We start from the raw sequence: 25,985 nt of genomic DNA, 5'->3' as shown, positions 1-25,985 counted from the left end.
TCAGTTCCAGGTGCATGAGTGTCTGGAGGCTGTTGGACGGCATAAGAGGCTCGGATGAGGACCTAAATGTTAATCACTCTGGGTTTGTTAGCTCTGAAATGAGCAGCACGTCAGCACAGTTATTTGTTGGGTTGAGTTTCAGGTTGTATGCAGAAGTTGACCTGAAAGGCAACTTACGTCTTAGACTGGGGGCAAATTTGTTAGGTGTCTTCATTCTATGTAAAGGTGCTCATGGACCACTCACAGTCACTTGTGACAATAGAAGTCCCCTGGCAGTAAGCAAGGGAAGATGCTGTGGTGCAGCACAAGGGCCCATCCTTCCTTCTGATCCTCTGGTGGGCTGCTTTTCCAGGTCAGGTGGATGTGCCGGCATCTCATCCTGATGTATGCAGGACTAGGAGGACCTGACTCCAGATTTCTCTCTTCCCCTGTAGAAGTGGTCATGTTCTCCTCCAAGGCAAAGGCAAGAAACAAGGTGGAATTGGCCTTCATGTCTTGTGTGGCTCATTGGCTACCCATGAGACCAAAATGCTAATGGACCTGAGGCTGTGAAGCCTGAGATCCTCATCCCGGCTCCATCAGCAGCCTCAGGCAAGCCTTTCCCCTCTCTGTCTGCACTTCTCATCCTTTTTCTAGCATACAAGTGGTTGTACTAGGTCAGGCCAAGGACCCATCTAACCTCATTTTCTATCTCAAGAGCAAAAGCAGACGAATGTGTGTGATGATTCCTGGCCTCTGCTCCATTTCTAGGTCTGGGGATTTCCTGGACCTGCTGCTTGTCTTGTAAATCTTGATAGATCTCCTTTCTGAGTACATGTCCAAGCTGTCCTTAGGGTCTTTTTGCATCCCCAGCAGCCCTTGGCTGTGAGTCCCGCTAGTCACCTCTTCTGGCTGGTTTTGAGCCCTGCTCTTGCATGTTGGTTGGCTGGACCTGGCTTGTGAGCCGGCAGTCCCCATCCACCCTCCCCAGGCTTCCTGTGAGCTCATCATGTTTCATTTAGCTCCCTGCAAGCCGCCTTCGTGCCCAGGCAGCGTGGCTCTCCCCCAGCACCAGTGCCCTGCCTGTGTAGGCAGCGACAGTGGGTGGGATGGAGCTGGGTGAGCAGGATGGGCAGGAGGGGAGTCCGCAGGGGCTGCAGCTACATTTTATTTTTTCCCCGTGAGCCAGCACCCCTAGGAGGGTGCAGGCAGGAGGTCCTTGGGGTGCTGCAACCCGTCAATGCCTCTCTCTGGATGGCGTGGGGCAGCTGCAGGCGGGTGCCTGTCTGCGCTCCCTGGGCTGGGCTCTCCTTGCTCGGGGTGAGTCAGCCCACGGCACACGCGCTCTTCCTGTTGGGAGTGACTCAGGTGGAGCAGCCGATAAAAACCACCCGAAAAAAGCAATAGGCAGCCGGTCGCGAGCCTCGCTGTTGCCTGCCGGAGCAGGCACCTTGTGCTCCCCGGCACGAGAAATGGCTGGGTGCTGGCTCCTGGCCCTGTGCTGCCTCGTGGCATCTCTCCTGCCTGCAGCCCTGAGCACCAACAGAGGAGAAGGTGAGGCTTTGGGAAGGCTGGCTGTTCCTGCTTTTGCGCTGATGTGCAATCCTGCCGGCAGCTTTGCTCGCGGCCCTGCCCCAGTGCCGGAGAATGCTGGTAACTCGGAGTCGGCTGGGTGCTGCAGCACCCTGCTAGGGTGCTCTCCCCTCCTGCCTTTGGGATTAAAATGGACCTGTAGGTGCTTCTCCTTACATTTCCTCTGGGGTTTAATATCCCATGAGCATTTAGACTTTGTTTTTTTACTGGCATCCCCTTTAAATAACTTATTTATGCGCAATTACTTTATTGCTTTCTGTATAAAGCCTTGCTACTTGGGTGGTATTTGGGCGTGAGCGCAAGCATTGCCCAGGGAGCGGGTGGCTTATCTGCCCGCCGCTGCTGTAACCAAAATGTTCCTCATGCCCGAGGAAGAGCTGGAAGCGTACAGGATCCAGCTTGCTGGATGTGTGGTGTTTGTATTTTGTGCGAGTCCGTGGGGCTTACGAGGTTCCTATGTAATCCCTTTTTGCTTGCAAATGAGCTGCTTGAGTCAAGTTGGGTTCACGTATGATCTGGTCGAGCGGCAGAGGTCGGGGTGCTTGTCCTCTGAACTGTGCAGAGCCTTGCCCGAGCAAGTGTGCGTTTGCCTTTGTAGTGTATGCCTGCACGTGATGGCTGAAGGGATCTCCCAGGGTTTGGGGAAGAGTTGGGATGTGGAGGTCAGCGCTCCACTGTGCCAATGAGGTGTCTAACTCGGTGTGTTGGAAAGGAGAAGACAGCAAATGGCACGTTTCGGCTCCCAGTGTGCCGTCTCTCCCTGCTGATGGAGCCCCAGGAGACACAGGCAGGTTTTCCTGCAGCGAGAAAGCTGTGGAGTCAGGTGATGGGGAAACCCAGCACTTCGCATAGCAGATGGGACAGCCTTCTGGGTCACTCTCCCAAAAGCACGGAGCGGGGAATGGCTTGTGTTGTCGTGGAGGCTTCATTGCATGCAAAGCTCTGTTGATCCCTTGATGAAAGGAGTAGTCTTTGCAGTCCAGCTCGTATGTACGGAGCCATCAGATCTGCTCCTCGCAGACCCAGGGCCAACCTAATTTTCTGGATTTGTGAATTTAAGACGACAGTTTAAGAGGTCCAAAGCTGCCTGCGTCTTTCTCTGAGCCTTTCTGATGTGGGAATTTGTCTCAGCATAACAAACAGATGTTTTTCATGCCTTATGCTGCTGGGTGGGAGTTGGGGGAATGATGTCCTGCTGGATGCATGCCTCGGACCTCCTTCATCCTGACATAGTGCGTAAGAAATCCAGCTGCAAAGCTTCTCCTCTGCGGAGCCTGCTCTTCTCCACAGCTGCCTGAGAAATGGATGATCTCAGGGCAGAGCCTCAGGGCACCTGGATACAAAAAGGATCCTGTCCTCAGTTAGTCCTCATCTCCTAGCAGCTCTGGCATGCTCCATCTCGTTAGCAGCTCCAGTGCCTCACTCCTGGTAGAGATTAACCTGCCTGAGCTCTCAGGTTTCCAGGAGACGACCAGCAACAGGAATAGCTACACAGGTGAGGTGGTGGCCCTAATCTGCAACAGCATGTTAAATGGCTTCAGATTAGCGAGACCTGAATCAGTGCCAGGGCTGGACAGCTGGCTCTGAACGTGCTGCAGCCTTAGAGCAAGACCTGAAAAAAGGTTTTCGTTCCCTGGGGGAATGGTGCTCATGCCTGTAATTTAGCAACCCAGTAAATCCTCCAGATTACATAGGCATAGGGTGATGTGTGGGTGGAGTTTAACAGCTTTAGTGTGGAGGGATGAGGGGTGGGATTGACCCCTAGCAGTCCCACTGTGAAGGTGAGCACAAATACCTTTAGAAAGTCCTGCGCTGCTGCTTTCGGTGGGTTGTTTGTATTGTCCCTGCCCTTGGTCACTGGTGATGTCCACTGAGGCTCTGGATGGTTTCTCATACTCTAAGAGGCAGGACTTCTGCATCCGCAGGTCCCCTCCCAGCAGGGTGGGGTGGCAGAAGACCTTCTGCAGCTGGGTCTTGGTCTCCTGGCAGCCAGGCTGCAAGGGAAGAACCGTGTTTGCTGGAGCTGGAAAAATCTCTCTCCCTGTTTGCTGGCGCATGAGGTCATCTCTCTTCTTGGCAGGCTTGGCTGCTGCTTGCTGAGTGCCTTCGTCTGGTATGCGGGTGTTAATGGGTGTGTGCGAGGGTGGCGGGCAGTGCCCAGGTGTGAGCGCTGGGTGTTGCGTGTTTGGGCGGTGAGCACAGGAGGCTTTGCCTGGTCCTGGGAATCACAGATGCGGAGGACAGGGACCTTGTATCCTCAGGCTAAGCTGTGCCAGAAGAGCACTGGGAAGGAGGAGCCTCCACGTGTATCAAGCACAATTTGCTGTCCACATCCACGCTGCAGATTTCTGCTTGCTCTTGGATTTCCTCCACCTCCCTGTGCTGTCAGAGGTGACCTGAGCTGGGATGGGCAGCTGGGGACCGCCTTTCGTGTCCCACAAGGTCAGCAGTGAGAATTTTCTCGGAGAGAGGTTGAGGATCCCATGGCAGCATCGGGGTGGTTTGGAGCACCTTGTCAGCAGGCTCTGCACCCCTGAGGACCCGGCTTTTTCCCTCAGGGTGTTTCTTTCTCCTGCCTGTCTTTGCCAACTATTCTCTCAACTGTGTCTGCTCTCCTTGGTAGCACTGAGGAACTTGTCTGAAATAAATGTCCTCAGGCTTAAACACTCTAGTACTGGCTGCTGAGGGCTTGGCAAGTAGATGAGAGGTGGCTTCAGGAGATGATCTGGGCAAGGCCATGAAGAAGAGTGCTGGAGCAAGCATGTCTGCCATTCTGCTCTCCATAGGTCCCGTTTGTCCTGGCTTTAGTGGGATGCAAAATCTCAAGCCTGTCCTTCCTGGCATCTGTCATGGCATCTTTCCCTTTTCCCTGAAGTCACCAGTAAAGTTCCCCATGCTTTTATATCAGGACAAGGTTTGGGGCTTTGTTTACCATCTCTGCTTACTCAAAGACTTTGTTGTGCTGGAAGGCCTCTGAAAGGATGGTGAACATCCCTGGCCATGCTGTGCTGTGGAGTGGGGCTGCTTGGCTTGCAGAGTTTGTCCATCCTGAGCTGTGTTGGCAGTGAAACCGGGCATCGCTCCAAAGTGCGGGGATGTGGAGCACGGTGCGGGCATTGGTGGCACGTGGGTGGCTGATGGACACAAACGCGTGGGGACAAGTGCAGAGATGTGGGGATGGGGCTTGATATTAGCAGAGTAAGAAGGGGAGGTTTGCGTCGCCTGGGCTTGTTCCTTGGGCATCAGGGTGGGCTTACAGCTTCGTAGCTGGTGCCCTCATGTCTAAGCATCATTTGAGATGTCTCTCTTCTCTCCCCAGTCTGCGACTGCAATGGGATGTCCCGGCAGTGCATCTTCGACTGGCACCTCCTGAGGGAGACGGGGAACGGGTACCGCTGCCTCAGCTGCCTGGGCAACACGGAGGGTGCCCACTGCGAGCGCTGCAAGGAGGGCTTCTTCCGCCAGCGGAAGGACGACTGCTGCCTGCCCTGCCGCTGCCACCCCCAGGGTACGTGGCCGCCCGCTGGGAGGGAATGGGGTTGGGTCAGGGGTGTAGTGGGGCTTAAAGCACCTGCTGCCCTATGTGGCCCTTGGCCCTGCTGAGCATGTGGGCTAGGTCAGGCTCTGGGTCCCTACACACCAGACCAGAGCATTGCAGGAGGAGCGAGTGGGGCCAGCTTGGCTCCAGGTGGGATTATCTGGAGGGGTGCCAGAGCCCAGTGCTGTGTTGCTGCACTGTAAGTCATAGGAGCCCTCCTCCTGGGTGCTTCACCACTTGGTGCTGGCCGTTTCGAACCCCTTAGCAGCTCCAGGCTGCAGTCAGGCTTCAGAACCCACCTGCCCCTCCAAATAATCACAGACTCACAGAATGGGTTGGGAGAGACCTTCAAAGATCATCTAGTCCAACCCCCCTGCCATGGGTAGGGACATCTTTCACTAGATCAGTTTGCTCAAAGTCCCATCCAGCCTGACCTTGAACACTTCCAGTGATGGGGCATCCACAACTTCTCTGGGTGAACTGTTCCAGTGTCCCACCACTCTCATCATAAATAATTTCTTCCTTATGTCCAATCTAAACCTCCTCTCTTTCAGTTTAATACCTTTGCCCCTTGTTCTGTCACTACAGGTCCTGGTAAAAAGTCTCTCTGTCTTCGTACCACATCCCCTCCTGAGGCACAACACTCGGGAATTATCCTTTTGCTTTTATGATGCAATTAAAAGCCTTTGCAGAGCTTGCCTTTCTATATTGAGCCCCCTTTATATATTGAAAGGCTTCAATAAGGTCTCCCCAGAGCCTTCTCTTCTCCAGGCTGAACAAGCCCAACTCTCTCAGCTTTTCTCCTGAGCAGAGGTGTTCCAGCCCTCTGACCATTTTCATGGCCTCCTCTGGACCTACTCTAACAGGTCTATGTCTGTCTTGTGCTGGGGACCCCAGAGCTGGATGCAGTGCTCCAGGTGGGGTCTCAAAAGAGCAGAGTAGAGGGGGAGCATCATCTCCCTCGGCCTGCTGGCCATGCTGCCAGTGATGCACCCAGGATGTGATTGGCTTTCTGGGCTGCGAGCCCACATTGCTGGCTCATGTGCAACTCTTCATCCACCAGTACCCCCAAGTCCTTCTTCGCAGAGCTGCTTTCCATCCATCCATCTATCCCCCAGTCTGTACTGATATTGGGGATTGCCCTGACCCAAGTGCAGGACCTTGCAGTTGACCTTATTGAACTTCATGAGGTTCACATGGGCCCACTCCTCCAGCCTGTCAAGGTCCCTCTGGATGGCATCCCTTCCCTCCGGCATCTCCATCAACAATCCCTGCCTTGCTGAAAGGGACCCTGCTCCGCTCTGCTCTGAATTTGGCAGGTGGCCATGAACCCACTGACGCTGGCTGGGAGGTGCCCTGTGGGGAGCTTCTTGCCCCTCCCGGCTGCCATCCTTATCTTGAGGACGGTAGCCAAACCCCAACATGGGGAGCGGCAGCTTTCATCAGCTTTGTGACTCAGGCTGATGTCTCCTGGGTGTTGCAATGTTTGGCGGGCTCCGCAAAGGCTTTTAATTGCATCGTAAAAGCAAAAGGATAATTCTCAAGTTCACAGCGTTGTGCGTCGGGAGGGGACACAGTGCAAAGTGTTGCAGCACTTGGGGACAGACAGGAGGCTTCAGCCTCTCCAGCTTCTCCAGTGGCTTTTTGCAGGCTGCAGCGCTATGAGATGGGATTTCTAGCTCTGGGGTGTTTTCTGTGAGTCTTGTGGTGGTTACACAGTAGATGTGATGGCTCCTTCATCCTCATCAGGTTTTGGCTTGCTCTGCAGTAGGTAGCTTGCACCTCTTGCACCGAGGTGCTGTAGGTATTGAAATGCCTGTTGGTCTCTGTTGATGCAGGAAGATCACTAGAAGCACCACCTGAACATAAAGAAACAGATAGCAAGAGAACAGAGCAATAGGCTTTGAGGTGATAGGAGGGTGAATATCCCCGTGGGTGCCCCCTGCGCTGGCGTGCAGGGAGGGCCCAGCGGCAGGACGGCTGCCCATGGCTCTGGCATCCTCTCCCCTTGCTGCCTGCATGTGCACAGCGGTAGGTCAGAAATGAAAGAACCTACCATGGCCCTCAGCCCCATAAGGTCCCTGTGGTGGCACCGAAATCAAGTTGCACAGATGTCTACTAGCAGAGGGTCCGGCAAAGAACTAATTCTCTGCTTGGTTTGTGTGCCCTGGAGTCCATCTTGTCCTTCGCAATGACCTTTGTAGCAGGGAAGAAAATCCTTGTGCTGGGCATCTGTTCAATGCCTTCTGGGATTTATCTCCTCCAAGTCTCCTGCATCAGCTGGGGAGGCTGGAGCAGCTTTAACAGCCAGACCTGGTGTCTCAGCCCTGTGCTGGGACCTCAGGGTGGGACCCGTTGCTGAGGTTGCGTTGCTGCTGCAATGACGGTGTGGTGCCTTGCTCCCCTGTCCTGCCAGCAGCATCACTGGAAGGGCGCGGGGAGGTACTCATCCAAACCTCTCTTTCCCCTCTTTCCGCAGGCGCCCTTGGCCCGCAGTGTGACAGCAACGGCCGGTGCAGCTGCAAACCTGGCGTGATGGGCGAGAAGTGTGACCAGTGCCAGCCAGGCTTCGAGTCCCTCTCTGATGCCGGGTGCCAGAGGAACGGGCAGTAAGTGTTGGTGACCATCGGTGGCATAGGGACAGCTGGAGGGGACAGCCTCCAGAGCTCTCCCAGCTGCTGTAAAGAGCCCGTACGGGCTGAAACGACGTGGTGCAGAGGCAGTTTGTTTCGTGGCAGCACACCAACAGCCCTAAGCTAATCTCAGTGGGGGAGAGCAGGCTCGAGCAGGGCTGGACCTTCCTTCCAGTCCGCAGAGCTTGCTGCCACACAATAGCATCAAAACCAGAGCAAAGCAATTGCTTTATTAAGCAGATAATGCCAAACAGGCACCAGCCAGGCTAGCCATGTAAAATAAAACCTGCCCACATGTGGATCTGCCTGGTGTCGGTGCCACTTGCAAGGACTGCCCCCATGCAAACGCGTCCTTCCTTTGCACGGAGCCCCGTTTAAGCACCTTTCGAAGTGTTTCTGGTTCGGCTTCCTCAGCGCTGTGTCTTCTTCCTTGCTTCACCCTGCTGTTGCTCCTTCAGGTGCCCCAGCAAGCAAAGGGTGGGGGTGAGGGCTGGCTGCCTGCAGCTGTGCTGCTGTGCCTGGCCTCCTGCCTGAGCCTCCCTGGGGTGTTGCTGCCTGTTGGAGCTCAGCCAGGGTCTATTAAGCTTAGCCAGGGTCTATTAAGCTCAGCAGAGCTTTGCTTTGCTTTTGTAGGTAGGTCTTGCTGAAGAGAGGCACCTGGGATGGTTGCGAGCTGGTGCTCTGGGGTGTCCTGGGGCAGTAGCACTGGGCGCCATCTCAGTCTGGCATCCGTACTGTTGCAGCTGGATTACTCAGAGAGGTGGCTCTGCTGATTATTTTTCCCCTTCCAGCATGGGACTGGTAGATGGGGGGGTTCTCCTCTGTCTTGTGTAACAGCTGGGGGCACTGACCTCCCAGGCTGAGCTGGAAATCCAGGTGGAGGTTCCTGCTGTCCCTGTTGCAGGAGCCTGCGGTGCGAGTGTGACCCAGCTGGCAGCACAGGGGGCTGCCTCTCCGGCCGCTGTGTCTGCAAGGCGAGCGTTACTGGAGAGCGGTGCGAGAGGTGGGTGTCAGGAGGACTTGCTGGTCCGCTACGTGGCATGTCCTCCATCTCCCTGGCAGTTACATCCCTGGCAGTGCCCTCATGCCTGTCTTGCCATCCCAGCCTGGCGGTGACCTCGAACCATGGCGATGGCTGTCATTTGAGGGCTGGTTGTATCAACCAGGAACAGGAGAAAATGGACTTGAATGTTGTCACCTTGCATTGTCCCAGGTGCAAGCGGAACTTCTATAACTTGGATGCCAGAAATCCCGCAGGATGCTCCCCCTGCTTTTGCTACGGGCACTCGGCAGCGTGTGTCAGTGCAGACAACCACAGCGTCTACAACATCACCTCCACCTTCCAGCAAGGTGAAGCCCAAGCAGAACATCCCTGTGGCTCCTGGGGGTGTTTGCCATCCTTTCTCTTTGACGTGCTGGAGGAGCTGCCTGGTTCACAGCCCTCCTGGGAGTCCCTGTGCTTTGATGCGTGGGATGGCTTGATCGTAGGCAGAAGTAGGGTGCAAGGGTCAGGGGGAATGTAGGCTTGCTTCATCATGTCTTTCCTGCCACTTGGGAGGAAAGCCCCATGCCCAGCCTGGCTTATTTTCAGATGTATCAGCACAGGGATATCTGTGCTGTCCCCTTGGAAGTCAAGGGGTAGGAAGCCGGAGGTTTTGATAAGACACAGCTCCAGAAAGATGCTGGAGTCCAGTCCCTTCCCTGTCCCTGCTGACTGCTCCTTGTTGGTGCTCCAGGTGCTGAAGGCTGGCGAGGTGTCCACGAAAGTGGCTCCCCAGCCCAGCTCCAGTGGTCCCCACGCCATCAGGATGTCTTCATAGCAGCAAGGAGATCGGAGCCGATATACTTCATGGCGCCCGGTAGGTGCAGGATTGGTGAGGGGGAGAGGTAAAGGTGTCCCCTTTGCTTGGTCTGATCCCACGAACCGAGCCTTTAGGAGGAAGGCAAGATTTTAAGCCTTTAATTTTCTCCCTTCCTTCCCTTTGCAGCGAAATTCCTCGGGAACCAGCAGCTGAGCTATGGCCAGATGCTCTCCTTCGATTACCGCCTGGACCGAGGGGGACGCCAGCCATCTCCGCACGACGTGGTCCTGGAAGGAGATGGCCTGAGAGTCTCTGCCCCCTTCTTGCCCCAGGGGAAGGACCTGCCCTGCGGCGTCAGCCAGACGTATATGTTCAGGTAAAGGGGGATGCTGGGGCATTTGGGGCAGGGTAAGCAAGAAAAGCTGCGGCATCAAGGAGCTTCTGGATTCAGCTGCGATCCCTTGGAGGTGGCAAATAGTTGCCTGCTTTGGGCTGGATGCATCTCAAGTGCTTCTCTCCTGGATGAGGAGGTTACTCTGTGAGAGGGGCAGTAGAAAATCTGGCTTGAGGTTGGGCTGGGTACTTTGCTCGGGGTCAGTCACATGGGTGGAGGTTGTTCCCCAAAGCCTTGAGCTCAGGAGGGAGATGGGTGAGGGCTGCTGCATTTTCTTGATGAGGCATCTCATTTTCTTGAAACCGGTTCCACTTCTCCCAACTCCCACGGGCAGATTGGACGAGCACCCGAGCAGCAAGTGGAGCCCGAGGCTGAATCACTTTGAATATCGCAGGCTGCTGGGAAACCTGACAGCTCTCTGGATCCGAGCCACCTTTGGGGAGTACAGTAAGTGGGGGGAGAGCTTGCTAGCACAAGGTTGGCTTCTCCTTGTTGCTGGAGACGCCAAGCCTCCAGCTGGAGACATCTTTCCTAAAAGGTATTAAAAAACAAATATGTGTTTGTCCTAAGATGGGAAAAATTAAATTATGGAGAGATTAAGCAGGATGGCAACAGTGGGAACAGCGAAGCTGTGGCTCTGGTCCATCTGCCTGCGGGCACTGTAATGAAACGTGTGACCTGTGCAGGTCCCGGGTGCAGGGGACTTGCAGGTGGAGCTGCTGGCCCCCATGGGTGACAGGCTGTATCTCCCTCCAGGTACCGGCTACATTGACAACGTCACCCTGGTGTCGGCACAGCCCGTCGCCGGAGTCCTCGCTCCCTGGGTGGAGCACTGTGAGTGCCCAGCAGGCTACTGGGGGCAGTTCTGCGAGAGGTGTGCCCCTGGCTACCGCAGAGATGCCCCTGGCCTGGGGCCGTTCAGCATCTGCGTGCCGTGCAGTTGCCAGGGGGGAGGAATTTGTGACCCTGACACCGGTAAGAAAAGCCACGGCTGCCTGCATCCTGAGAATTGAGCTATAGGGGAGCATGGGGGGCACTGAGTGGGGCGAGATCCCTGGCTTGGAGGGCTGAAGTGCAGAGAGCATCACGGATAAAACTCTGCAAAGCCTAGAAGTGCCGCAGCCAAAAATACAGGAAAGATGTGTTGGGATCAAATCGGGCTTAGATGATGCTCGTTGGAGAGAAAAAAAAATATCTCCTACTGCTTGGATAGCATTAAAAAATTTTCTTCTGACTTTTTATTTTAAAAGTAATTGTGGTGTCAGTAGATATCAGTGATGTAAACATGTTTTACTACCTGTCTTGTTAAAATAGCCCACAGTGTTGCCAGGTAAAGTCGCTATTTTCCAAGTCTGAATTGGAATTGAATTTCTAAATATCTGAGCATTGATCGGGAGGCACAAAAGGCAATGTGTGGCTCCTCGGGAGTTATACGAGCTCTGAAAAATGAGATCCAGCCACCTTTGGGTGGTGATGGCAAGACTCCATGCTGTGGGATGGAGTCGTCCGTGGGGTCTTGCTGGGCTCCTGTTGCAGGAGCAAGGCACAGTCCTTCCCACATGGTGATGGACTGATGGGCAGAGAAATGAAGCACATATGGGCAAGTGTGGGGATTGTGAGGGCTCCAGTGGAGGATGCTGGACCACGGGTGCTTGTGCTACAGTGGGTGGCATGGCCACCAGCGAGGGGTAGCCAGGAGGTGGAGTGGTGGAGGGTGTCCCACTGGGGGTAAGAGCAAACTGCCCTAAGCCCTTTCCTTCCTCCTTCAGGTGAATGCTACTCGGGAGATGAAAACGTGGGCAATAGTGTCAGCTGCCCCTTCGGCTTCTACCGAGACCCCTGGCAGCCACATGGCTGCAGGGCATGCCCCTGCAGCAACGGTCAAGGCTGCTCAGTGGTGCTAGGTGGTGAGGTCGTCTGTGACCGCTGCCCTCCTGGAACTGCTGGTAATGCCCTCCTCCAGGTTGCTTCTGCTCAGCCTTTCCCTGGAGTTTCAACCTCCTGTACAGGGAGATGCAGGCATCAGCAGGCTAGGATGCTCGGAGCCTGGTGGATCAGCCTGTCTTCTCAGCATGGCTTGCCTACGGCACTGCCGCTCCTGCCTGTAATGGGGTGTTTCAGCCCCAAGGGCTATCTAAACACGAATTGCCCTGCCCTGGGAAAGGTTCTCATGTAAACAGATAACGTGGATGGAAAAAGGATGGGTGGGGAGGGAGCAGAATAGAAAAATAGGAAAAAAACAAATAGGAAGCAACTTGCCCGTGGTTGGTTGTTGCACCTAGCTTTCGAGAGCCGGCCCGGAGCATTGTATCTTGGCTGTGGTGGTGAGGAGAGTGGAGATGCTGTTACGCCAGCCCAATGGGACAGAATGTCCCCGTTTCTGTGGGGCAGAGAGGGAGCAAGGCAGCCTCTGCCTTCCGGGCAAGAGAGTGTGCTTAGCCCTATCCCTCTTTTCCCAGGGGACAACTGTGAGTACTGTGCTGATGGCTATTTTGGAGACCCAGCGGCTTCCCAGCCCTGCCAGCTGTGCCAGTGCAACGGTAACGTGGAGCCCAATGCCGTGGGGAACTGTGACCGCCAAACGGGCGAGTGCCTCAAGTGCATCTACAATACTGCTGGCTTCTACTGTGACCGCTGCAAAGACGGGTTCTTCGGGAACCCCCTGGCCCCTGATCCTGCCGACAAGTGCAGAGGTGAGAGCCGGGCACTGTTTGAGCTGGGGATGAGTAAGAAAATCCATGCCGGAGTACAGAGTGGCTTGATGGGAAGGGGGATGCTGCAAAAGCCGAGGCTCGAAAGTGGGAGCGGAGAGCAGGAACCAGAGCACGGGGCTAAACAGTGGGAGGAAAGCAGCGGGAGAGGGTAGATGGAAGGATGTGCTGAGACTTGGGGTTGGGACAGGCTCCCTTGAACCTGTGCCACTCCAACCTGCAGCTTGTGCCTGTGACTCTGTGACAGGGGCCAGTGCCGAGCCCCTGAAGTGCGAGAGCAATGGGAGCTGCATCTGCAAGCCTGGCTTCGAGGGTCCCAGCTGCAAAGAGAGCGAGTGCCCAGCTTGCTATGGCCAAGTGAAAGCCCAGGTGAGCATCTGTGTCGGCCCCGGGGCCACTGAGCAGCAAGGGTGCAGCAATACACTTACCCCCAAGCATCTCCTCCTGGCCTCCTCGAGCATCTTCTCCTGGTGCAAGTGAGAAGTGATTTTGCAGGCTGCGCCTGAACTTTGGGTTTGTACCTGATTCAACCGATAAAAAAATGATGACCTAGAGCTGCTGGCCCGCTGTGCCCCATCCAAAAATAAGCACTCACTTTGCTCTCCATCCTCTGGCCAGACTGTGGACCTGGTTCCCACCCTGGTCTTTCCACCGTGGGTCTGGTGTCCCACTGGCTGATGGCCTGGTCTGCTGTGGTTGCAGATGGACCTGTACCTGCAGCAGCTGGAGGACCTGGAGCTGCTGTTCTCAGAGGTGCAAGCCAGCGGTGGGGCTGAGAGCCAGGAGCTGGAGGGGAGGATGCAGTTGGCTGAGGAGATGCTGCGGACCATCCTCGGGGAAGCCCTGAGCCTGCAAGGTACCACTCGCCCACTGCCCTCAGATGGGGTCATCTGTGCTGTATCAGGGGAGGTTTTTGCTGCCTGTGCCTTTTTGCTCAGCGGTGAGTTTCTCTTCAGCCTTCCACTTTCCTTCTCACCAGCCTCTGACAGGTCTCTGGAAAGCCATGTGGCCAGGATGAAGGGGCAAGGGTCCAGCTCCCAGAGCCGCTTGGATGAGATCAAGGCAACGGTGGAGAGGCTGAAGTCTCTCGGGAGCCAGTACGAGAGGCAGGTGCAGGACACTCGGCGGCTGCTGGAGAGAGCCAGGCTGGACCTGGACCGTAGCGGAGCTGCTCTGCGTCGGGTGGTAAGAGCACCCTCGTGCAAAGTGCTCCTATTCTAGCCCAGGGCTGAAAAAAAATCCATGGAGAAAGCAAGAATGTAATGTATTCCAGTTATTACATTTGTTTTGTGAGTCCAGAAGATATTCTGGTGGTCCTTTCTGTAGGGCTGGGACCTGGAGAGGTGCTGACAGGGGCCTTTGGGGGGCTGTGGAGGTTTAATGTGCTGCAGTTACCTCTTTCACTGCTGAATCAGATGGAGGGCAGGGAAGAGCACTCATGCCTCTCTTCGTCCCTCCTCAGACCATTCCCGTTTCAAACCTTCCCGGGGGCTCAAATCAGTTCTTGATGCTGGCCCAGGAGGCTCTGAGACTGGCCAACAGGTGAGTTGTTCCTGCCATCGGCCGAGAGAGAGGGGAGGGGGACTGAGATCCTGCTGGGCACCCAGAAAGTCCTTCTGGGGGTCCTTGCATCACCCCCAGGCTGCAGCTGCCACATCCTCTGTGCCACATCCTGGAGCAGGGGAAGATGTGGCTGCTGGGCTGGCTTTGCTGCCCTACAGAGCTGTCCTCAGTTGCCTTTGAGGGTGGTGTTGGGTGTGTTTTAGAAACATCTTTGGGGTCAGAGTTTGGCCCATGGGTGTCCAGCATCTGCCTCCCCACTGGTGCTCCTCTACCCTTGGGAGGTGCAGGAGGGACAAGCAAAATATGGGTCTCCTTCTCAAACACGCTGCATTTCCTGAGAGGGTGTGATCCAGCATCGCTGAATACAATCATAAAGGAAGTCGGTGGAGAAAACTCGGGTGGTAAACCTTTCTCACGACCCCTCCCCCGTGCTTTGCAGCCATGCACAAGTCGCCGACAGTGTTGAGCAAGCCGCGAAGGCAGCGCAGGAGGACGCGCAGCAAGCGCTGGAGCTGGTGCGCGTGGCCGCTGGCGGAGAGGCAGCTGCCTCCGGCTCCCTGCGAGGGCTGCTCGGGAAGTGAGTGGAGGCTGCGTTCACCTGCATGTTGTGGGGGGACGTGGGAGGGAGGAGGGGGGTAGCCAAGCGTCTGTGCCCCCTTCCTTGCCTTCCCAGCTGAATTGCAGAAATGTGCGGCTGGAGGCAGGGCAGGCAGGGACTTGCCTGGACTTCGGTTGCTGGCATGTCTGAGCGATGGAGATTGAAGGCTGGCAGCTCTGCAGAGCATCAGCTTCCCACCCCACAGACCATGATGTTCCCCAGCGGCCTGCCCACACCTGGGGGAAGGGGTTTAATGCTGTATGTATGAACAGGCTCCTAAGGGCAACTCTGCACCCAGTTGCAAATCTGGGCTGGGTTTAGCCCAAAGGTAGATTTAGCCCCACATTGTCTGGTCGGGATGGTGCCTCTCTGGAGCCCACCACGGTGCTGGGACTTTGCACACCACTGGTGGGGTGCAAGAAATGGCCCCGAACAAAGTTAAGGAGCTGAATGGGGATGTGCAGGAGGAAACATCCAGTGGTAGGACAGCGATTAGCAGAGCCACTGCAGAGCCTGTGAGGGTTCAGATGGTGTGAAACACTTGTGGATTTTGGAGCACAAGCAAGGAGCCAGCGGATGCCCTGCTTGGCAGAGGGGCCGGGATGCAGGGGATGTTTGCAATTAGCTTTCTCATCATGATAAATCTGTACGGGGCCCTGGAGAGGGCTCGGGGAGCATGAACAAGTCAATGTAGGAGGCAGTATTAATGCTGTGGTGGGGTTTGGCAGCTTGGCTGATACTGTGCTCTTCAACCTCACATCTGTGCAGGTACGAGGAGCTGAAGCTGCTGGCTGGAGGCCTGAAGGCTGACGCTGACGGTATGGCCTCTGAGGCAGACAAGACTTATCAAGGCAGCCTGGTGCTCCTCAACTCCCTGTCGCGCTTGACGAAGACCAACTTTGGCTCCTTTGAGGTGAGGGCTTTGTGCCTCTGGGACCAGGAGATCCCCTTTCACTCTCCCCTACACCCTCCCTGCCATCAGCTCAGCCTTTCCCAGGGCTCTGTCTCCATTGGGGAGCCATCGGATATGCATCTTCCCACCTTTTTGCCCCCATAGCTGGCCACAGCACAAGGAGCAAGAGACGAGCATCCGTCGCTGCTTGCTGTGTTTCCTGGGGAGATGCTGGGACCCCCAGGCAGTCATCGCATCTCTGTTTCAGGGGGAGGCAACCCAGCTGAAGCAGGATGCCAGTGCTCTCCTGAGCCTGGTGGACACCTACATGGCACAGTACAGGCAGCTGCAGAGCCGCACGGGGCGATGGGAAGAAGAAATCAAGCAGCTGCTGCAGAGGGGAGAGGGCGAGAGAGCGGTAAGAGGTTGGCTGGGGGACTGAGCCTTGAGTCATCTTCAGCATGACCTGCAGGCCCAGTGGGATGCCCGTGGCACCACCACTACTACGTGCTGTCCTAGTCTGTTCACCTTCCTCAGAAACATGGCCACTTGGGGTTGGTCTTCTGGAGCTGGTGGGAGACTCCACCATGTGCACAGAGCTGCTGGTGCAGGGTCTTACCAGCACACCTCCTCCATGTGAGGCAGGTTGAAGACCTGCTCCTGGAAAGACTAGAGCTAAGATGACTCATGATGGCTGGAGCTGGTTGAGGGACTGTCCAATGCTCCCATACTTTGTCCTTCATCTGCCCGTTGTGTCCCTTTGGCCTGTCACAGATGCTGATGCAGCTGCTGTCCCGAGCCAACCTCGCCAGGAGCACAGCCCTGCAAGCCATGAGTGCTGGCAACACCACCTTCTATGAGGTGGAGCAGATCCTGAAGAGCCTCCGGGGTAATGTCCTAAAACCCTTTCTTTCCCCTCCCTTGTGGGATCTCACAAAGGTAGCACAGCTTCATTTCCACATGCGTTTCTTTCAGAGTTTAACCTGCAAGCAGATGACAAGAAAAGGGAAGCCGAAGATGCCATGAGGAGGCTACCAATTATCAGCAGCATGGTCGCAAGTGCCAGGGATAAAACAGACCGAGCTGAAGTGATCCTGGGCAGTGCCACTTCCGAATCCAAGGCAGCCAGCAGTGCAGCACAGGAAGCGAAGGAGATCACCGTGGGGATCCAGCAGGTGAGGGCAAGCCCTAGTGCTATCGCTGGCAGAAAAGGATTTGGAAGGGAAAACCATGGAAGAAGAGATGGTTGGCAGCTCCAACAGGTCTTCATGGTGGAACTGATGCGTTGACTTTTGGACCTGATGTGCTGACTTTTTGGCTGATGTTTGTCAGTAGTGGATCCTGCTGAGATAAGAGTTGGCTGTAGATGAGTGGGTGCATGGGGATCTCTGCAGGCACGTTTGTCCCGTGAGGATCTCTGTGGCATCCCTCTGTAGCCACCTTTTGGTGACCAAGGGGATTTTTCACTTCAACAGTCTCAGTTGCTGGCAGGCTTGTGAGCTCCCAGACTTGGTGTTGGTGGGTTTGACTCCCAGACTGTATGTTGTAATTCCCAAGGGATTTGCTGATGTTTGCAGGAGGGGTTGAGCTGTAATCACAGAAACGACTCTCTGGATCAACTGGTGGGAGCACATGAAGGATGCAGGACAGCCTGTGAAAATTTCGGTCCCTGTGGAAGGAACCAGTTTCCACCAGCTCCATGCCCTGGTCTATTCAGACCAATTTCAGCCGTGCTCTGCCCCTCTGAAAGTCCGTTTGCCTTCCCTAGGAGATCACACGGCTGAAGGTGGAAGCCAACAAGACGGCCGATGGCGTCCTCGCCCTAGAGAAGGCAGTGGCCACCCTGCAGCGCGAGGCCAAGGAAGTGGATGGCGAATTTGAGAGGAAGCTCTCGGAGGTTGAGGCGGATGCTGCTGTGATACAGGAGGTGGGTCCCTGTCTCCTGCACCTTGCCCCATTCCCTGTTGACGTTTGGGTGAGACTTGGCCTTACAGCTGCCACCTTGCCTTCTTCAGACAGCTCAGGAAGCTCAGAGAGTCCACGCCAAGGCTGGCCGGGCAGGGGTGGTCGTGCAGGAGACATTGAGTGCCCTGGAAGAGCTGCTGCGTCTGATGAGTAGGTTTTGCGCTGCTGCTGTAGGGCGTGGAGGGAGACAGGTCCCTGATGGGGTCTAGGCAGGGGTTCTGGGAGTTGTGTGGGAAGCTGCCTCAGATGATGCCTGTAACAGGCTGGGCAGCAGGCTGGAGCTGCTTGATGTATCTAGAAAGATCTAGTCCTTGGCCTCCATCCACGGTTCCCTCTTTCTTGTTTTCCTCCCGTCCAACAGACCAGCCTGGTGCCGTGGATGAGGGTGGCCTGAAGCAGCTCGAGATGAACTTTAGCAAAGCCAAAACCAGAAGCAACCAGCTGAAGGATGAGATGTCAGAGCTGGAGCAGACAGCCGCGCTGCAGAAGGCCCGGATGCAGACGCTGGAGAGCAGCATTGACGAGATCCTGGCAGATATTCAGAACCTGGAGGATATCCAGAGGAGTCTTCCTCCGGGCTGCTACAACACAAAAGCCATTGAATTGCCATGAGCGAGCTCTGGAAAGGCTGCAGCGCCTGCCAGGCTGTGAAGGCAGGAGAGCCTGGCCCAGCTGCCCTCCCCAAACCCAGCAGGACCGGCTACATTTGATTGTGTTGAACTGATCCTTACCCTCAAGTTCAGCATGGCAGCTGAAGTTTGTATCGTCATGCTGGCCCTGGAGAGTCCCTGATTTTTCGAAGTGGTCCGTCCCTCAGTCACAGGAGGAAGGAGACAGCTGGTTGAGTGAAGGTGCTACTGGCTGAAGAACAGCCCGTTCCTACAATGTTTCTCTGAAGTTCAGGTGGGGGTTGCTTGGTGTCAACCTTGGGAGTCTGCACAGTTCGGAGCCTGAAGTTCACAGCTAAGAGGTTCTCCATCCCCTGTGGATCCCCTCTCCTGGTCTGTCACACACAGAAGGACTAGAGTGTCTGTCTTTACTTTTGACACTGCCACCACCACCTCCTCCTCATGTTCTCTGCGAGGTCTTCCTCACCTTCGGTAGCTCAGGAGGCAGGGAGCGAGCAGCGTGAAGTGGCAGCTCGGGGAGATGAGTTTTGAGCCATGGCATCAGTGATGCTTCATGTGGCTTTCTTCTCCAAGCCTGCCCAGTCCTCACCTTGCTGGGAGTGGTGCTGGTGTGGTTTTGCTGTGGCTTGGAGATTTGGTATCAGATGGCACTGATGACCCTTTTCATAAAGCTGCAGGTCCTCCACGGTGCTTCCCAGTGAGGTGGTTACTGTTTTGCTAAAGGGAAAAAAAATGTGCCAGCTGCCTTTGAGCTCAGGGTGATGTGCTGGATGGAGAAAGAAGGGGATCCCAGGCTAGCAGGTTAGCAGAGGAGAGAACTGCTGGGGCTCCTCAAAATGGAAAGTCTTTCCTGCTCCACCTGCTCCCTTCAGCCAGGAGGACAGGACCCCCTTTCTTTCTCCCGCACTTCTTTTTGAGTCCCAAAGCCCCTGAGGGATGGCTTTCTTGTCAGAGCTCCTCCTGGGCAAGCACAGGTCTCCCTACCATCCCCTTACACACTCAAGCACAACCTTTCCTTCCAAGACCGGCCAGTTTGGTACCAGGCAGTTTCCTAGGTCTCCCAGAGCCTGGGAGAGGCAAGGTGGTGCCCCCTCTGCACAAGCACCCAGGACCCTGCAGCACTTGTCACAGGAATGGGGGCTTTCTCCAGGGGTCTGCAGCCACAAGCTCTCATGTCTGGGAGCCCAGTCCCATCCTGCTGGAGTGCCAGTGCCCTGATTTGATCCATTTAAAAATGTTGATGATGTCTTGAATGTGTCTCCACCTCTGGTTTGGTGCTGCCTGTTCCCGCCTCCATCCATCCCTCCCTCCCATGTGGTGCTGGATGTTTCTCAGAGGTTCAAGTAGTTGCCCGCACGGTTTCCCACTGTACATCTGAGCAGAGCTTGGAGGAGCTGAAGACTACCGTGGTCCCTTCACCCACCCGTGGCTTTCCTGGGGATCCAGCTCCATTCTGACACTGGACCCAGCTTCCTTTAGATGCCATTGCAGAGGAAAAAAGAGCTAGCAGGTCCTGGAAGTCAACTCTGCTGAAGCCCCCTGACCTGTGTGGTGGTGAAAGAGGAGGTCCTGGATGGAGGACACTTTGGGGGCCATCCTCACCCCTCGTTAGCTCTAATTCTCTGATAAAGCAGCACCCATGCTTTTGCTTGATAAGGATATACCAAGTAATATGTCTGCCTTATACTTTTATTTAAGCGAGATGTATTCTTGCCTCTGGCATGTTTTCCTTCTCCCGTTGTACAGCATAGGGACAGGTATTATGGACCCGACTTTACTTTTCCATGAGTTGGGTTTTTTGAAAGGGAGGAGGTCAATAAATATTGAATACTTTTGGCTGTATCTTGCCTACTGGTTTACTTTCTCTAGCTCCCTGTTTTGGGTGAGCTTGGCCATCAGCTCTCCCAGCAGTGCAGCTGCTTGTGCTTTTCGTGCTGACTCGGTCTTGGGGCTGTTTTGAAACGACACCAGTAACATCTTTGTTTTGTTTTGTTTATTACATAATTTAAACATTTTGCTGATAAAGTTTTTTTTTGTCAATGACTGTTTTTTTTTCATATAGCAACAGAAGAAAAAAAAAAATTAGGCTCCAAAACTTTTGACAAAGGTGAAATCAGTGGCATGGCAACTTCAACCCCTTTCCCTCCCCCCTATTATTTTTTTTTTCCAAAAGGCATTTGAAGTTCATTTCTCTTTCAGCAAATTGCACTGTTTGAGAGTGGATCTTCAAAGACCAAAACCCACAAGCTTCTTCCCACCCCTCTCCTGCACCCTGGAAACCCTGGTCCTCACCTCCCCGACGGTCACATGGATCTTCAGGGATGATTTTTTTTTTTCCATACCCACCCAAAGACATTTTCCAAACCAGTCCCAGAGCTGAATGACCCTGTTACAAACCCCCCATCCCACCCCCCTGTACTGTGAGTTTTACTGAACGGATATACGAAGGCGCAGGTAAGACTAGTAAGACAGAATATACTCCTCATCCGTACCACAACGCTACGTCTCTAAGGCATGCCGCCCTAACCGCAATGGGATGGGAACCCAGCTGGCTTCCCATGAGTCCCATCTCATGTACCTGAGGGAGGGAAGGAGGATCTGAGATGGCTCTTGGACGTGCCGCCTGCCTTCCTTCTCCATCTCCTTTGTTTTATCTCCCTTTGTGTTTTCCTCAGTTTCCCCACTTTCATTCCTCCCCCTTCAAAAAGGCATCGCTCCTCCAGGAGGTTAAAATCCCTCTCTCTATATATGTGTGTGTGTGTGTTTTGGAGGCTGGTTGCTACCGTTGCTCTTTCTTCTCCAGCCTGGAGCTAAGAAACATGGGTGACATCTGGCAAGGAGAGGAGGCTGCAGTCTGAAAACTTCTGTGTTGGGGTGGAGAGGGAGGAGAGACTGAAAAACTGAACACATGAGAACAGTGGGTGGAGAGGAGTCTAGCTACTGGCTTACGTACGTTGGGTGTCTCATGGATGAGGTGTCCCACCACGGGCACCTGCCCAGCGTGTTAGCTAAGGAAGCTCAGTAGGGTGTTGGTGAGCAGCTTGAACTGGCTGAAGACATCCCTGGAGAAGAGGCGTCCCTGCACTCCGAGTCCCGCATGCTCTCGTCACCCTCTCTGCTTTGGCGTCTCCATATCTCCTCACCCCACGGATACGTATGCAAGCACCTGGAGGTACCAGAGCTGGCGCTGATGGATTCAGCTGCCAAATTTATGACAGTTCCCAAACAAGCCTCTCCATGCAGAGGGAAATCCCTGGCAAGGAAAGACCTCTTCTGGCCTTTGGGCAAGTCACATCACTTCTGTCTCTCTTGTTTTCCCTTCTGGGAAGGGCTGTGCCATCCTTGAGAAGTTGTTAGCTAGTGCTCGTAAAACCCTGCCTGCTGCAAGGAGCCTGTGGCTGTAGGCTACTTTTTGTCCAAAGTTGCTTGCTGTTAGAGATGCCAGCAGCATCCAGCAGGTCACCAAATTTAGAGCAATATCTCATCTTTGGAGCTTCCATGAGAGCAGCTTGTGACCCTTGGTAGATGTTTTAGGTTAAAAAAAAAAAAGGTAATTTCAGATCTTTCCCTGAAACACCCTGGAGGACTCTCAGCCTTCAGGTGTCTCAACGCAACACTGTCCCTTGCTGGGGACCAAGTCACAGCACTGCCCTAGGAAAGCCACAAAGCCAGCGTGGGCAGCGGTCATGCCTTGGTTGGGGGTTCTAGCCTGAGCCTAGTTAGCCCAAATTTGTGGGGAGTGGGCAGATGTCCAGGAGCTATAGGCAGCAGGGCTAAACCCAAAGCGATACAAGGTTAGATGGAGCAAAGGGAGAGGAAAAGGTGAGGCGTAAAGCAGGACTGTACCTTCCTCCTTGTGGCTGTGACCTTTCCCAGGGGCTGTGCAGGGTCCTTGCACCCTAGGGATGCTCAGCAGGACAACGGCGTGCTTCAGCAACCCTCTTCTCTGCAGGACTTAAATAATTTTCTTTTGCTCTGCGTTACCTGCCCTGCTTTTAATGTGAGCATCTCCACTAGGCTCCATCCCTGGCATTTGGGGGCATGTCACAGGCAGGAGAGCAGGAGCCTGGCTTGTCCCAAGGGATGTGCAAAGTAGCCACAGCTGGTTTGGGAGGGGGAAAGTATCATGCATTTAATAAACTCTTCAAGGAGAGGAAGAGGGTAGGAGTGGAGGGAGAAGGGGGAAATTTACAGACAGAAATGGAGATCTGGAGGCTAGAGGATGGGGACGGACCCAGCCCCTACAAAGCTCAGCCAGGTTTGGGGCAAATTCTCACGAGAGGCTTTGGGTCACCATTTGCTTCTTCCTCCCTTGTTTCTTGGCTTCATAAATGACAGGTGCCTTTCTAGCTGCTGTGGGCTGCCCCCTCCAACACTGGGTCAGAGTAGAGCATCACCCCAACTCCGTTTGCCTAGGGGGTGGACTGGGGTGCTTGGGTTCACTTGCAGACAAGCAAAGGTGAGACATGATGTTCCCCCTAGTAATGCTTTGGCAACAGTTCTTGCCAAGGCCTCTGCTCCCCTTCAGAAATACCCTCTCCGTGATTTTTCATAGCCAGCAGGAGGATTTTGTTAGCTGAGTTGTCCTACTGCTGGCCTGAGGAGGTCTACCTTTCATGGGGCACTGAGCCAGGTGGGTTACAACTGCCTGCTGCCAACCAGGATTCGTTTGTCATCGTGTCAAGAGGTCCAAAGGGCTCGTGCTGAAACTATTTAAGAAAAAAAAGTCCGCCTACATTTACTGAGCTTAAGTACCGTAAGATGATGCAGAAGAGGAAGCCCCTGCTCTGAGCATGCTGGGAGGACGGACTGCAGGGACCATTTCCCAGTGCCATGCTGGGAGGACGGTGCTGGACCTGCCTCCCCTCAAGCACACCGAGCACTTCGCTCATTTACTGGTCCCCCCTCCTTCCCCATGTATGAGGGGGAGGGTGGTTCCCTGAAAAAAGAGACTAAACCATTCCCCTTGGGGCCATGCTGCAGTTCCCTGGACATTGTTGCACGATGGAGCGTTGGTGCCGGGGGTGAGAGGCAGACATCGGCAGGAGGCCAGGGGGTGGGGAGACAGATGGAGACACGGACTGAGAGAGAGAGAAAACAGTGACAGAGAGCTGTAGGCAGGCGGGACACGAGGGCTGTCTCGCTGCAAGGCCTCTGGCACTTAGCCGGAGGCATTGATGTAGAGCTGGCTCTTGAGGATGTAGTCAATGACAGGCTGGCAGAGGTAATCCACAACGTGTCCATCTCCATGCTGCAGGGCCAGTCTGGGGGTGTGGGGGGAGAGAAAGGAGTCAGAGCCCACTTGGGTGGGTCAGGTTCCCCTTCAAATGGAGGGGCTGGCTGGGGTCACCCATCTCCCTGCCCCATAGCAGGAGTCCCCCTCATCACCCACCTGCTTTTGGTGGAGCTGACGACAGACATGGGGTGGTTCAAGTCATCCTTCACCACCAGGATGTTGTTCTGCAGGGCAAGGAGGAAGAGAGGAGTGAAGGGATGGCTTAAAAGTGGGCGTCTGCCCCACCAGCCCCCCTTCCTACTGGCCTCCGGGGGCTGCTGCATGGTGGCCCCATTGCTCATCCCACCTAGCAGCTGAGAGCATCTGGCATCCAGATGTTTTGTGCCCTGTGGTAGAAGCGCTCCCCTAGGTAAAGAGAGGCTGCAGGTCCTCTAACAGCCTTCCCTGGCCATGTGTGCATCCACTTACTTTGTACTTGCGGAGTATGGAGGAGTGGTTCATAATCCGGTCGGGGTCTGCTCCATCCCGGGGCACCACCACGATCCCGAACTCCCCGACGATCACCTCCATCTAGGAGCAGCCCAACACGGGGTGAGTTTTATAACCACCCCACACAAAACCTGCCACTGCCTGCCAACCCCCCTGCACCATGAAAGCTGGGCCATGGTCTGGATGGAGACAGAAAGTGAATTTGAGGCTATCTCAACAGCCTTTGGCAGAAACTTGGAATTATCAAGGCATGGTGAGTAGTCTGCAGTGGATGAAATAAAAAGGCACAGGGTTAAATCCCATTACTAGGCGTTGAGGTTAGGCTTTAGGGAGGACTTGTCATGGTAGAATCACAGAATCGTATAGGTTGGAAAAGACCTTTAAGATCATCGAGACCAACCGTAAACCTAACACTGCCAAGACCACCACTATACCATGTCCCTAAGCACCTCATCCAAACGTCTTTTAAATACTTCCAGGGATGGCAACTCAACCACTTCCCTGGGCAGCCTGTTCCAATGCTTGATAACCCTTTCAGTGAAGTAAAATTTCCTAATATCCAGTCTAAACCTCCCCTGGCACAACTTGAGGCCATTTCCTCTCATCCTATCACTTGTTACCTGGGAGAAGAGACCGACCCCCGCCTCTCTACAACCTCCTTTCAGGCAGTTGTAGAGAGCAATAAGGTCTCCCCTCAGCCTCCTTTTCTCCAGGCTAAACAGTCCCAGCTCCCTCAGCCGCTCCTCACAGAAGGAGGGTGGCAGCAGAAGAGATTGTCCGAGGAGGACGTGACGTCTGCCTCGCTGGAAGGCTTTATGAGCAGGATGGATGTGTTGGTCCTATGTCCTGGTTTCGGCTGGGATAGAGTTAATTTTCTTCCTAGTAGCTGGTACAGTGCTGTTTTGGGTTTACTATGAGAATAATATCGATAACACACTGATGTTTTAGTTGTTGCTAAGTGGTGTTTACACTGGTCAAGGACTTCCAGCTTCCCATGCTCTGCCAGGTGCACAAGAAGCTGGGAGGGGGCACAGCCAAGACAGTTGATCCAAACTGGCCAAAGGGCTATTCCATACTGTATGGCATCATGCTCAGTATGTAAACTGGGGGGAGTTGGCCAGGGGGCAGCAATCACTGCTCGGGGACTGGCTGGGCATCAGTTGGCGGGTGGTGAGTGGTTGTATCACTTGTTTTTTCCTGGGTTTTGTTCCTCTCTCGCTCTCTTGTTGTTTTCCTTTTCATTACCCCCCCCCCAATTATTAAACTGTTCTTATCTGAACCTATGAGTTTTCTTACTTTTGCTCTTCCAGTTCTCTCCCCCATCTCACAGCAGGGCGGGGGATGAGCGAGCGGCTGCGTGGTGCTTAATTGCTGACTGGGGCTAAACCACAACATCCTGACAGAGGTCTTGTAGGGTTGTTCTTCCAATGTTGTTTGTGTCAAGGCTGGTGGCCAAGTTTGCCACTGCGTGAGGATGGCTCCCACTGTTCACACCTGTCTTGAGTGAGACAAACCAGGCTCATCCAAATGAGCTCTGAGTCAGCTAATTCAGGCAGCAGGAGCCCATGAGGTGGTGCTGGTGTAGAATGCCTCCTCTGCCTGTGCTTTGACATCCAATTTTTGCATCTTTTGTGCTGGACTTCAAGACTTGCCTCATCTCAGGTTTTGCAGCCTTTCAGAGGAGATATCTGCCAGCTAAATTGTTTTAGAAAACTTAGGATTGGAGATGTGGTAACTGATTTTAGAAATGGTTGAGAGGCTTAAGGAGGGGGGGAGGTTGTGTTGACTGCCCGATTTCAGCGAAGAGCCAGGCGAGCTCCCATAGCCAGCACTGCTCTGACTGCCAGGAGCAGTGTGCGGGTTGGTAACCCAGCCCCTCTGTCTAGGGCTGGTGTCCTCCCATGAAAATATGGCTTTTTCAGGGAGGGACCACAGTGTCCAGGGTGCTGGGTGTCCTGCTGCA

General features: G+C 54.6%; 2 protein-coding genes across 2 annotated transcripts in view; one reads left to right on the top strand and one right to left on the bottom strand.

Annotated features, from left to right (window-relative positions):
- The first annotated feature begins 1,392 nt into the window (after positions 1-1,392).
- Positions 1,393-20,189, top strand: LAMC2 (laminin subunit gamma 2). The gene is made up of 23 exons (XM_075507850.1): positions 1,393-1,533; positions 4,892-5,080; positions 7,590-7,719; positions 8,648-8,746; positions 8,957-9,093; positions 9,480-9,602; positions 9,732-9,921; positions 10,274-10,386; positions 10,696-10,914; positions 11,709-11,885; positions 12,399-12,632; positions 12,898-13,019; positions 13,353-13,506; positions 13,630-13,835; positions 14,113-14,192; positions 14,653-14,790; positions 15,580-15,724; positions 15,972-16,121; positions 16,478-16,592; positions 16,679-16,878; positions 17,472-17,630; positions 17,719-17,818; positions 18,030-20,189. The coding sequence occupies exons 1-23, from the start codon at positions 1,452-1,454 to the stop codon at positions 18,278-18,280; spliced, it is 3,513 nt and encodes a 1,170-aa protein (XP_075363965.1). The 5' UTR covers positions 1,393-1,451; the 3' UTR covers positions 18,281-20,189.
- A 3,144-nt stretch (positions 20,190-23,333) lies between these two features.
- Positions 23,334-25,985, bottom strand: part of NMNAT2 (nicotinamide nucleotide adenylyltransferase 2) — a 30,071-nt gene continuing 27,419 nt past the window's right edge. The window contains exons 9-11 of the mRNA XM_075509196.1: positions 24,002-24,103; positions 23,690-23,757; positions 23,334-23,561 (exon numbers count right to left, since the gene is read on the bottom strand). Coding sequence (XP_075365311.1) covers positions 23,459-23,561; positions 23,690-23,757; positions 24,002-24,103 — 273 coding nt within the window. The 3' untranslated portion in view covers positions 23,334-23,458. The remainder of the gene's footprint in view (positions 23,562-23,689; positions 23,758-24,001; positions 24,104-25,985) is intronic.

The sequence above is a fragment of the Mycteria americana genome, chromosome 7 (assembly GCF_035582795.1).
Source record: "Mycteria americana isolate JAX WOST 10 ecotype Jacksonville Zoo and Gardens chromosome 7, USCA_MyAme_1.0, whole genome shotgun sequence".
Classification (NCBI taxonomy): domain Eukaryota; kingdom Metazoa; phylum Chordata; class Aves; order Ciconiiformes; family Ciconiidae; genus Mycteria; species Mycteria americana.
Note: the sequence above shows the minus strand (reverse complement) of the source record. Positions and strands in the feature narration are given on the sequence as shown.